General features: G+C 34.3%; 1 protein-coding gene across 8 annotated transcripts in view; it reads left to right on the top strand.

The window, feature by feature from the left end:
• Nucleotides 1-13,879, top strand: part of RYR3 (ryanodine receptor 3) — a 218,861-nt gene that overhangs the window by 72,302 nt on the left and 132,680 nt on the right. For all 8 annotated transcript variants that reach the window (XM_032189404.1, XM_032189403.1, XM_032189400.1 and 5 more), the window contains 6 exons: nt 614-787; nt 3,719-3,840; nt 8,477-8,645; nt 9,675-9,810; nt 11,691-11,786; nt 12,500-12,618. In XM_032189404.1, the coding sequence (XP_032045295.1) occupies nt 614-787; nt 3,719-3,840; nt 8,477-8,645; nt 9,675-9,810; nt 11,691-11,786; nt 12,500-12,618 (816 nt within the window). The remainder of the gene's footprint in view (nt 1-613; nt 788-3,718; nt 3,841-8,476; nt 8,646-9,674; nt 9,811-11,690; nt 11,787-12,499; nt 12,619-13,879) is intronic.

Raw genomic sequence — 13,879 nt, 5'->3', positions numbered from 1 at the left:
GTGGCTTTAATGGAGATTTGAAAGAATCCAATTCCTCTTAAAAAGACAATAAACGTAGAAAAATAAAATAAATTTAAAAAATAATGAATAAATTAATAAATAAAATAAATGTAAAACTACATGTTACAGATTTGCAAAGGTAATATTTTTTCTTTGCTGATTGTTGAAATATAGAAGCATCATTCCAAGTGAAGTTTTTATCTACATACAATAGTTATAAGCAAAAAATTATCTAGCATAAAAACATTTTAATTGCATTTCAAAATATGTTTCTGCACATTTTTCTTTTTCATTTTTAAGCTCAAATTTGAAAAACTTAATAAAATAAAGTTCTTCAGACTCTACCAAACTGAGACCTTAATTAAATCAATGATTAGTGACTGATTAGGTTAGGTTAAGTATTTACTTCAGTTTAAGCATTTATTTTTTTAATAAATATTTACACAGTAATGATTTTTACTAGATATTTCAGTGAAAATGCTCTTACTTCAAACTTGAAATGGTATTTAATCGTATTCTGACTAATTTGATAGAGTTGATAACGTTGGAATGTTGTTCAGTATAGAATTCAATGGTTTATCTTGTTTCATGAACTTTCATTTTATGTTCCTAGGAGCTAAAAGAAAAACAGGATTCCACTCTTAAACGTGATATTGATGGAATGGGAGTCCCAGAAATAAAGTATGGTGATTCAGTCTGTTTTGTTCAACATGTGGCCAGTGCTTTATGGTTGACTTATAAAGCACAGGATGCTAAATCAGCACGTTTAGGTCCCTTGAAAAGAAAGGTAATGTTTTTTGTTTGCTTGTTTCAATTATTAGTTATTAGTTAATGAATATTAGTTGCATAACAGTTTTAGTCTATCCTGTTGATTTTTTTTTTTCCTTTTTTTGTTGTTGGTGGTGGTGGTGTTTGTTGTTTTTGTTTGTTTGTTGTTGTTTTGGTTTTTGTTTTTTAACCTTCCTGTCAATGTGGTAGTTATAACTACTTTCTTTTATGACAATACTTGCTTTTCTGAGAAAAAATAGTCAGTCTACAAAGGAAGCAGATTTCTATACATGCCCACTCTGTGGTTGTAGTAAGCAGGATCTTGGTTTTAATTTGTGTTTTCAAGTGATGGTGTTACTCATGAATGATTAAAGAGATTTGTGTAGGAAGTCCATAATAACAACAACAACAAAAATCATAAGTTATGAAGTAATTATAATCCTTGCAGCTGTAAAAAATGCAGTGACATCCCAAAGATGCTTCCCTGTTATTTTATTCAACTTTTTCAACATTTAAAATTTTATTTAAGCAAATACGATCTTTTTTCAGTATGTTGTCAGTGATTCTGTGAGCATTTTGCATTATTTAATAGAGCAGTCCTAGAAAGTATGCATGACTGACAGAGTGTTTTTCTTTAAGGTAACCATATTCTTGTAGAATAAACTACTTTGGATGCCTTGTAAAAGGTGTAATCTTATTTACAGCATGCATAGTCACAAAAGGGCAGTGGGTGCCCATTTCCTTCAGTTCTTCTCAGCAGCGTGGCTGATCGTGGAAATTCTTTGTATGCCAGAGTCATTCAGAATTTTCTTATTAAGAGACTTACACACACAGTGACACTCTCTTCCTTTGCCATGCCAGCATTGGTTATGGGATTCTGTAAAGCCACAGTCCCATTTGCTTCTTGTGAAGGCAGTATGTAGATTCTTCCTCTTTTTTCAGGGAAGAATTTTGCAGTAGTTACCTTTGAAGTTTAGTTGTGTTTGTTTTTTTCCAGCTTTCTGCTCACCACCTCCAAAGAACCTCTGTAATTGCCTGTCATTTTTATTCTCCTTTCAAAGTGTTTCATTCACATTCGAAGGCTCTAAATCTTTTGTTACCCCATCACCTGGAAAATTCTCTCATGCTAAGTGCCTTCCAACAGAAGAAAACTCAAACCTTCTTGCTTCCTGTAATTGATATGCCTGTGGAGGCAAGGAACTTTTTTTTTTTTTTTTTTTTTTGGTCCTCTGCAAAATAAGGTAATAGACTAAGCAAGTTTGGATATATGTTCTCCTTTAAATTTCATGTCAAATTAATTTTTCTACAGTAAAAGTGTAGTCATAACTTGATATTCACCTTCCACCATCATTCTGTGAGGTGATTGTTGCTTTCAATCATTATAATACTTCTCAAGCTGGTCTGCACATTTTTTTTAATGTGCCTGTGTACCCAAGGAGAATCAAGAAATACCTGATTTTTTCAAGAAGCAAAACCAGCTTGTATCTTCTATGGGACATCAGATGCTGTCCTGAACTAAAGGGTACTCTTTCCTTTTTTCCATTTTCCAGTGAGCAAAGTCATCCCTGGTAGTTATATTTTTCTTGGTCAAAGAAATAGAGGAGATTAGGCCCTTAACAGACTCATCTCTCCCCTGATGTACTTCTTAGTTAAGAAGACTAAGTCTTTTGTCAGCTATGTGGTGTTGAAGGTAAAGTTATTTGCAAGTTGTGATACTGTTAGTATCCTATCTCAAATGTTTCCATTCCTGTAACGTCCTTTCTAGAATCTGGAGCTACATACAACAGCCTGAGAAAGCATTACCAGATTGATGTGTGTTTTCTTATTAATTGTGTGTGAACCAGATTTCTTTAGTGATTGTTCAGTTAAGAGACCTCAAGACCCTTTGTTATCTGAACAGTGGTATTCCAGGTAACAAAGTCACACACAGCATAGACATATATAAAGAAGTGCTTGAACAAAACTAAATATGACTGATACATAAATTATTGGCCTTTAAGGTAAAATTAACAGTATACTCATTCAGAAGTGTCTTCCTAGTCTTCTCCATCATGTTTCCATGGATTCTGGGGTATCCAAAAAAGCATCACTTACAGTGCTTTGGTATACCTACATGCCAGTATGAAAGAACGCTATTGGTAAATAAGCTTTCCTTTTGTGTCAGTAACCATTAGTATAACATTGATTATGTTCTTTTCATACCTCTTCAGCGCCTACAGAATTACTCAGCTCACTAGGATGTTGGCCAGCAATTTTTTACTACCTCGAAGCTTAAAAAAAATATATTTTTCAGTGAGAGTTCAGTAGCTTACCTTTTTGTAAAAGTAGTAGGATAACTCACATTTTATTATTTAAAAAGTGGTACAGAATTTTAATGACTCAATGATCAAGGTATCATTATGCAGTATCTAAAATTATGCCAGCTTTTTGTGGAATTAGGTATTTAGTTAAAGGGAAAGTTGACAACCCAATGGAAGATCTCTGCTATTGCTTGATGTTCCTATGATATTTACATCTGGTTCTTTTAAGAATCCAACATAATGTATAGAGAACAGTTATATGAATCAGAAATTACTAGTAAATGTTGTTGCTCCATTAGCTGCATTGTAATTTTCATGATGTTTGTCACTCCAGCTTGATTTTCTTGTCAGTAGTCTTCTTGTGTATGAATCCTTTAGTGAATGATGCTTTAAGGTAGTGACGATCTTTCCCTGACAGACAGAATATAGAAATAATGAAAGTTCTTGTCATGTCATCTCCAAATAACTTTTATGTGAAACTAACAAATTTGTAATTAATTAATAAATAGGTATTTGGAGTAGCACAACATAGTAGCTCAGTATATATGCAATTACCCTTTTCAGTACAATATTAACATAAATGTTGCAAGAATTTAAAAGTATTAAAGGTTTTAAAAATCATGGTTTTGATAATTACTGACTTTCAATAGGTTATATTGCACCAAGAAGGCCATATGGATGATGGTCTAACCTTACAAAGATGTCAGCATGAAGAATCCCAGGCTGCTCGAATCATTCGCAATACTACAAGCTTATTCAGCCAGTTTATAAGGTAGTTGTTATCTCATATAAATATTTTTTGTTGTTTTTAAATATTCTGAAATGAGAAAAATTTCTCAAACAAAATCCTTACTTCCTGTTTTCAAATATTTGTATTTAGAAATTTATTTTTACTGATTTGTCATTTTGATGAGTACTGCCATTAAATAGATAAAACTCAGCTTTGTCAAGACTTATTAGATGAAATCCAATACCTTCATGCCAGATTGAAACTGGACCAGAATCTAGTTGGAAGAAAAGATACCAAATGATCACAGTATAATTCTATTAGTAAGTATTCTACAGTAGATAAAACTTCACAGATTCACAGAATCACAGAATTTTCTAGGTTGGAAGAGACCTCAAGGTCATCGAGTCCAACCTCTGACCTAACGCTAACAGTCCCCACTAAACCATTTCCCTAAGCTCTACATCTAAACATCTTTTAAAGACCTCCAGGGATGGTGACTCCACCACTTCCCTGGGCAGCCTGTTCCAGTGCCTCACAACCCTTTCAGTGAAGAAGTTCTTCCTAACATCTAACTTGAGAATATTCAGAAAAGGGTTGTTATCTTCTATTTGTCTTGGTAAACCAAATACTGTAGTCAACTTTATTCAAACTTTTCAAACCACATGAAAGGAAAATAGATGCTTACTTCTGTCAAGATCAAGAATAGAACAGGATAGGGTTATAGTAAATGGAATTACATCAGGCTGGTGGCCAGTCACTAGTGGGGTTCTGCAGGGCACCATTTTAGGGCCAGTTCTCTGCAATGTTTTCATAAATGATTTGGATGTAGTGTTTGGAAGATTTTTTTGGCAAGTTTGCAGATGATACTAAATTGGGAGGAGCTGCTGACTCCATCGAGGTTGGAGAGGTCTTGCAGAGAGATCTTACCAAGTACGAGAGCTGGTCAGTCACCAACAGTATGAAAATGCATGAGCAAGTGCCGGATTTTGCATCTGGGAAGGGGTAGCCTTGGCTGTATGTACAGAGAGGGGGACGAAAGTCTGGAGAGCAGCCCTGCAGAAAGGGATCTGTGGATTTTGGTTAACAGCAAGTTGAACATGAGTCAACAGTGTGCCATGGCAAACAGGAGGGCCATACATACATGTATGTTCAAGTTTCTCAAGCATGGCATTGTTAGCTTGCCAAGGGAAGGGATTAACCTGCCCTACTCTGCGCTGGTACAGTGTCACCTCCAGTCCTCCAATACCATATGCAGTTTTTGGCATCACAGAGGATAAAATGATAATAAAATGATGTAAAAATGATATATAACTATTAGAGAGTGTTCTAAGGAGGTTTGCAAAGATGGTGAAGTGTCTAGAGAGCAAGAGGTATAAGGAATGGCTGAAGTCGCTTGGTTTGTTCCGCCCAGAGAAGAGGAGAAGGAGGGGAGGCCTCATGGTGGCCTGCAGCTTCCTCATGAGGGGAGTGGAGGGGCAGGCTCTGAGCTCTGCTCTCTGGGGACAGTGAGAGGTCCTGATGTAATGGCATGGAGCTATGACAGGTGAGGTTCAGGTTGGGTATCAGGAAAAGTTATTTCATGGGAAGGGTGGTCAGGCACCAGTACAGGCTTCCCAGGGAAGTGGTCTTGGCACCAAGCCTGCCAGAATTCAAGAAGCATTTGGACAATGCTCTCAGATGTATGGTTTGATTTTTTGGGTGGTCCTTTGCAGACCCAGGAGTTTGACTCGATGGTCCTTATGGGTCCCTTCCAACTTCAGATATTCTATGATTCTATGATTTTTTTCTATGAAATCACAGCAGCCCCAAGTCCTTGCACATCAGCTATAGAAGGAGATACAAAATAGATTTCTGCATATCTGGAAGGAGAACACCCCTTTATTACCTTCAGTATCTTGGCTGCGGCATTTTACTTGTACGTTTTCAATCATCCATCCTGTTGACTCTCTAAGTCTCTGTCACCCCTGTAATGTTTGGAAAACTTACAGACCAGAGGAGAGACAGACCTCTCTGGTGAACTGTATGCTGTATGATGGATTATCTGCAGTAAGAATAATTAGGGCAAAAGGCTAAGCATCAGCTGAGAAGATACAAAGAACAACTTCTTTCTGTCACGTAAATCTGTGGTTTAAACCAACACATATATATGCAGTGAAATAGATTTAAGGATATGCAAAATCATTTAGAACATCTCAGCAGAGAAACAGCAACTCTATCTGATTGAAAGGAATAATTCAAGTTTTGATTCTAAAATTATTATTGATAAATATTATTATTGATTCTAAATTTGATTAGACTAGAATCAGTAGAATTACCTTCTGAATATTTTTTCTTCCAAATCTTTGCTCTACTAGATGGTAACAGAGTTAGTAATTACACCTAAATACAAATTATCTGGGATTGGACTGTTCCACTAACTGTATATTAGAAATCAAACCTAATGTGGAAACAGTCATAGCTATTTCCACAGATCAAAACACCAATGCCCTTGGAAACCTGGTTATTGTTAAGTAATATATGAGTAGCCTAAGCACAGAATCATTAGTACAAAGGACGTTAAAAAAGTTAGGGGAATTAAACAATTTAATAAGACAACAGACTTGATTTATAATAATCTTGATTTATCAAGAAGGCTATATAAAGGGCCATGCTTGGTAAGTAGTTGCTTAATATCCTTGCCATGCATTACAATGTAATACCTTTCTTTCCATGGAAAAGATTAATCTCAGCCAATAACAAAACAAATGTGCTAGACATTAATATTATTTTATCTAAATTTATATGTTGCTGAATGAAGACCCTTTGTCCTCATGAGATCTTGAATCTTAATGAACAAATAACATGTTCAGCATGAAATTATACTATATTTATGACATTTCATCCCTAGTTTGGTTTTCTGGATTCAAACATCTATTTGAACAATATTATGAATGAAATAAATTTTCTGAGTCAAAATTGACTTTCTTTCACCCTATTAATGCACTTGGTTCAGCTTAAATTTCTCCATCTTGAAGTGTGTCTTGTGTTCAAAAGGCTTTGTTCATGTGTTATATATCATCCTGCTTGTTAATTTTTAAAATACTATTCAGAATGTTTTCTATAACTAATCAGTAGAGCTTAATTTCAACAAGTCTTAGTTATCCATAAGTTTGAAATTTTACATAGAAATAGTTCTAAGCTAATAGTTCTGATAAAGGCATTAGTATTCAGCTAGTGAAGGAAAGTATTTTGAAAACTGATACATAACTTTTATATGCAGTTGTATTTGTCCTTTTGAATAACACCTTTATCTGTGCTCGTTTGAAATCATGCGGCATTTTAAAGAACAATTTTATTACACTATCTTGTTACCTTTTTTTTCTCCTTTCCTTCCCCCATTCTTCAGAGTAAATTATGTATAACATTTATCTTACACTAATATACAATAACTCTAACAAACAATAACTCTAACAAACAGCAAGACAACAATCTTTGCTTCAGTGAAAGTTCCACGTTTCCTTCACTTTCCTTCACTCTTCTATATGATAAGTTTTTACCTGAGGATTTTTGGGGTAAAACACAGTTCGGTGTCAATGCATGTTCATTTATAATTGCTGAGATAACATATAAGAGTTATATATAATGTATAAGAGTATATATATATGTGTATATGTATGTGTATATATACACACTATAGAGTATATAGAGAAACGTATAAGAGTTTATAACAATAAAGTAATTAAGGATATATGTAGATCTAAGGAAGATATTTTTTCACAGTGCTTGGCAGAAGTTTTCAATGTGATAAGTAGTTATCCTTCTGTTGCTGCCTAATACATGAAAAAATAAAAATGAGTTGGTATTTAAGAATTTGCTTCCACAGAACACTGTATATTACTGTGTTTAAAACGACATTACTTACTCACAAAGGACTACACTACCCCTTTTTATTTCCTGTGCTGAAGATATAAAAACAGCCACCTCAGCTATCAGTCAGCTCCTCCTAGATTACACTACCTATAATAGTGAATCAGACCCTGAGAAATGGGGTTGTCATCCGAGATTGTTTGAGCAAATGCTTGAACGGGAAAGAGACATTATTTTACTGACAATTGGGATTCCCTGAAGCGCTTTATATTTTTAAATCCCAGCTTTTTTACTTCCTATATAGAATTGATACAGAAGCAACTAATTAATGGTTAGGATTACTTGCTATTACTTGCTATTTTGCATTCTTTATCTAGATGAAAGGGGGTGTACAGCTGCAATAACTGCTACAATTTTAGGCCATCTGTACAATGCACCTGTAACATCTATAGGATTTAAAGCATCTAAACAATATCTATTACTATTAAAAAAAGTAATATCTATTACTGTAAAAAAACATCTTTTATCTTTCATCTATCGTCTTCCTTTTTTTCTTTTCTTTTCTTTTTTTTTTTTTTAATCTTATCTCTGTCTTTAAATCAGTGTAGAAGAGGAAATGTGATTCCAATTCAGAAATCTTTGAGTAGTGGACAACCGAACAACAGATGTTTGAATGGTTTGCAATTCAGATCAACTGTTGTTCATTTACATATGTTCTGTGTATAAGAAGACTTGATTTAGATACGAACAGAAAATAGGCTGCTCCATAACACTGTAAATTAGTGTGAAAATGAATAACACTGCCAGTCTACGTGGTTCTTGTTTTCCTTAGTGGAAACAACAGAACACTATCACCCATCGCCCTGCCTGTTGAGGAGATGGCTCAAACTCTGCAAGACCTGATTACTTACTTCCAGCCTCCCGAAGAAGACCTGGGACATGAGGATAAACAAAGCAAGCTTCGGTCACTGAAAAACAGACAGAATCTATTTAAAGAAGAGGTACAGAGAGAGGATTTGTTACCTTATTTTGATGTTAAATGTCATAAACTTTGAGAGGAATCTAACCATTTTCAGATGTGTGTGTATATGTAATAGACTGTAATGCCACATGATAACTTGCTGGTATCTATTTTTGACTTCCATACTTTTCACAGGCCACAAATTCTCTGACAAAATTTGGTCTTCATGCTCCTAAGCATCCTTAAACAGGTGCTATTGTTAAAATAAATTATACTGATTTAAAAAAAAAAAAAAAAAAAATTCTTATCTCTACACATTTACGCATCCTGGATGCACCAAACGAATAATAAAACTGGGTTGAATGATAGATGTTATTTCTGATGTCTTGCCTGTCCACCATGGTATGAAAAAGGAACTTTTCCTGTCTAGAAATTGGGAAAAGGTTAGCTTTAGTGGAAGATATGTATTACATAATTGTAAAATTGTTGCTTTCTGAAATCAGAATAATTATGCTTCTTTATAAATAGGAAGTATATTTTACAATATTTTTAGCCACATTTGAGTTCCTTTCAGGTTTTCAGTGTCATTTTAGTCTCAAACCAAACTGAAGTTAAAAATCTGTTCTGGTATTTTATCAACTTTGTTTTACAGATATTTTATTGGCCAGCAAAGTTTCAACCTTTAATAATCAAGTAAAGTTCCTTTTTGTATAAATTGTTTTTTTCTCTATAAGGAAGATTTTTTGTAAAAAAGGTTCTATTTACAATAAATAAATAAACGCCTTTACTCTCAGCTTTGTTTTTATTCCTTATATTTTATGACACTCAGCTGAGTAAGGAATATTATAGAATTGTTCTCCTCAATAGGTAATTTTGATATAGGAAAATACATATTCACATCTTATAAGCACAGTCTTTTTTTTAAACTAAGATAATGCAGTTTTTAAAAGAACAGTGACAAATATTAAAATATTAATGTGAATATTAAAAATATATTAGAACATTAAAATATAAAAGCACATGCTTTTTTCATATATAGTTATTTTTCCTCTCTGTTTTATGCATATAGGGCATGCTGGCACTAGTTTTGAATTGCATTGATCGTTTAAATGACTACAACAGTGCAGCTCATTTTGCAGAAATTGCAAGAGAAGAAAATGGTACCACATGGAAAGAAATTTTAAATCTCCTTTACAAATTGTTAGGTAAGTTCTTTGATTATTCTGCTGAAGTTAAAAAAAAAAAAAATTACTTGTTGCTTCACTACCAAAGAAGAGTACTTCGTGTTTCATTCATTCTGTCATGTTAATTATAGATTTTCTTCCATGTATTTGCTGATACTTACTACAGAAAACAGAATTCATTGTGGTGGATTAAGAACTGGCTGGGTGGCAGAGCTCAGAGTTGGAACTGTGATCAGCAGCTCAGTCTAGTTGGAGGCCTGTGGTGTCCCCCAGGGGTCAGTACTGGTACCAGTCCTGGTCAACTTACTTGTCAGTGACCTGGATGAAGGTACAGAGTGCACCCTCAGCAGGTTTGCTGATGATATACATGTAAAACTGAGAGGAGTAGCTGACACACCATTCAGAGAGACCTGGAGAGGCTGGAGTGTTGGGTGGAGAGGAACTTCATCAAGTTCAACAAAGGCAAGTGCAGTGTCCTGCACCTAGGGAAGAATAACCTCATGCATCAATACAGGTTGAGGGTTGACTTGCTGGTAAACAGCTATGCAGAGAAGGACCTGGGAATCCTGGTGGACAGCAAGTTAACCATGAGCCAGCAAATCTGCTCTTGTTGGCCATGGCCAATGGTATCCTGGGGTGCATTAGGAAGAGTGTTACCAGCAGTCCAAGAGAAGTTATCTTCCCTGTCTACAGCTACGAGGCCAAATCTGGAGTGCTGTGTCCAGTTCTAGGTTCCCCAGTACAATAGAGACATGGAGATCCTAGAGAGAGGAAGACTACTAAAATCATTAAGGGGCTGGAACACCTCCTACATGAGTAAAGGCTGAGAGCTGGGCCTGTTTAGCCTGGAGAAGAGAAGGCTGAGAGGCGATCTTATTAATGTACTTAAGTATGTTAAGGGAGCGTCAAGACAATGGGTCTGGACTCTTTTTGAGAGTAACCCGTGATAGAACAAGAAGTAAAGGGCACAAACTGAAACTCAGAAGTTCCATGTGAATATGAGGAAGGCACACTAGGAAGTGGTGCTTTGAAGTATGAGATTCACATGATCATGAGTAGTGCAGAAATGCAGGTGCTTCTGATGAAATCTTCTGATTTCTTAAGAAAGTAATGAAATATCATTGCCTGCCTTTTACTGCAGTCTTAAGAGTTTAAAGAAAAGCAGGATGAAAACTCTTTAGTGCTCTGTAGGCCTTTCAAGATATCATCTTGATTTTCTTCTGCAGGTACATTTTGGACATGATGTTTCTGTTGTAATTAATGCTTCATAATAAAAATTCTTGACAGTTTTACACAAAAGGCTTTTTGTTATATTTCTATGATCAGTAATAACTTCTAGAATAAAGAAGTTTCTATTGCTTAGAACATTCAACTGCTAATGAAATTTCAAAGTGCAGTCAAAATAACATTGTGTTTTGTGCTACTGAAGACTAAAAGCTATCCAATCTGTATTAGGTTTTAAGTAGAAAGTAGGGCTTTCTGCTTAAACGGTACCCAACCTGTGCTTGAGTGTAAACTTCCCACTCATTGGTGGGAAATAGAACTGTTTCATGATAGTGCTTAACAGCTGCATTGAAGAAGAGTGGTGGATAATTTCTATAACTAGCCAGGATAGGAGAAAAAATGAAATAAAACAGAGATAAAATGTATTTTTGCTGAAATTCTGGTTTATCCAGTAGAGCCCTGTCAACTTCAAAAGCTGCATGCTCTTAAGAAACTGTTAGTTTCTGATAGTCAAATTAATGAAAATCTTGATTTTTTGTCACCATAACACACATGTATTTAGTATTTGTTTATTTTTGTGACATTATTTTTAAAGTGTTAAATTACACATGATCAACATTAGTGATTAAAAAAAACCACTACTATTATAAAATTATAACTTCTGGATTTCTTTTCAGCTGCCCTCATTCGTGGCAACAGAAACAATTGTACTCAATTTTCCAGTAACCTTGATTGGCTAATAAGTAAATTGGACAGACTAGAATCTTCCTCAGGTGAGACTTTTATCCGTGCAAATTAACTCTCAATACACTGCATACAGACATTGAGCATGATCTTTGTCAGAGCAGTTTTGCTTGAAAACAGCATGCATTAGAAAATAAACTGTATCTGGATTTTATTTTTTTTAATTATTATTAAGCAAAGCGTTATATTTAAACAAGCAGTTTTGTGTTTTGTTTTGTTTTGTTTTCTCCATTTATATGGTATATGCAATACCACATCCAATCAATGTTGAATTTGACTTCAGCAAATTGATGAATTTTCAGAAAGTATCAAGACTATTGTCTCATTGCTGTTAAGTAACACCACAGTGGTTTGTGGGCACAAGTGCAAATAACAGAATTGTTTAGAGATTTTTTTTCTATTGCAGTGTTCAACAAAATATCAAAATACTACACAATGCTCTCTACTAGAACCTTTGTCTGCCTTATTGAAAGGAAGGAGTTTAAATTGCATTTTTCTTAAATGCTTTTTAAATTATGGCTATTTTCAAAATAAATCAGAAAGTAACAGCTACATAAAGCATTGACGTCTAATGTAGCTCACATCATAGGCATATCAATACTCTTTGAAAGTGTTTTCATTCTCTTTTTAGACTGGAGAAAAAACAGTGTCTTAAGATATCCTGTTATTTACAGAACTTTTGGATTATGTTCAGCTGTGCAGATGATTTAATGGCAAAATTTTTACTGCGGTCTTCATACAGGTATTTTGGAAGTGTTGCACTGCATTTTGATTGAAAGCCCAGAAGCTTTAAATATAATAGCTGAGGAGCATATAAAATCTATTATTTCATTGTTGGATAAACATGGGCGCAATTACAAGGTATGTTTGGAAAAACTGATGATGTATTGATAAGCTTACAGTGATTAATAAGGAACAACAACAATAAAAAAAAGGGAAATGTGTACATGGAAATACATGATACTGTTTTATTCAAAGGAATAAAATAACCTGGAAGTATGTTTGCAAAATTGCTTTGTTGAGATTTAAAAAAAAAAAAAAAGAGTAACATTCAATTGCTTTTCTGTTTCAAATATTGTAAATATACATGAAAAGCTAATAAATATGGATAACCAGTCAAAAAAAGTTGTACCTTTAATTTTGTATTAGCTGAGAAAATGAAGTTTGCTCATGGCTGTAAGTACCTGGATAGAGTAGCTTGCTGCTTTGTTCTTCAGAACCAGCCAGAGGACAGGAATGGCTAACATAAATGTTTTGTTCTGCTGCTATTTGTGTTGGGCAAGAGTTTCCACAGTGGTAATCAGCAGTGTGAAGATGATGCTGTATCTTGGAGTTAATTTATTACAGTTAACATCATTCAGGCTATTTGCTCAGTGACTGTGTCAGATCTCAAATGCATCTTTAAGCTTTTCTGTTTTACTTGCAAAAGTGAGAAGTCGTGTTCCTTGGCAACACTATGTTACTGTGTTCTCCCTTCCAAAACTTTTTGCTCAAAACTCTATCCTAACCAGCAATTTGTTGGACAGTTATTCAATCTTTTACTTTCAAGACTGTGACCAACAAAAAAAGAGAGCTGAAGCTTTAGAATTAGATCTTTCTGAAACTCTGCTTTGCTTTATATTGAATTCTTTTAAATGCTTCTAATTTAAAATATAAATGGATTTTCAATATCTTATGGGAAGCATGCTTTCGGAACAGGTTCCTAAGTAGTCTGAGAATTGCTGCTTAGAGTTGTCCACTAATTTCTTTGAGCCACAGGAAATTTCTCATATAATTAATAGTAAAAAAACATATTGTGAAGAGTTGACAAGCAGCTGTAATAGCCTTGCTATTTTATAATAGAAATGAGAATATGAAATCTCAAAGGAAATTTATCTGCATTTTGCAAACCGTCTGTTCTGAATGTGTGTTCCACAAATGTTTGGTATCCACTATCAGTAATATAGACTATACTCAGTCATTATATAAAAAGAGTATTTACAAAAAAATAATGATGATGCCTATTATATTCCTTCCTTTAGGTCTATTCTGAATGTAGATTAATGTAGTTGTTAGTTAACAACTGAACTACAGTGTATATAATAAAAGCCTTTACCCAACTTTCTTCTGATTTCTTCTTTCA

This window comes from Aythya fuligula, chromosome 5 (assembly GCF_009819795.1).
Source record: "Aythya fuligula isolate bAytFul2 chromosome 5, bAytFul2.pri, whole genome shotgun sequence".
Taxonomy (NCBI): domain Eukaryota; kingdom Metazoa; phylum Chordata; class Aves; order Anseriformes; family Anatidae; genus Aythya; species Aythya fuligula.
The sequence above is the reverse complement of the archived record's forward strand: the minus strand, read 5'-3'. Positions and strand labels throughout refer to the sequence as shown.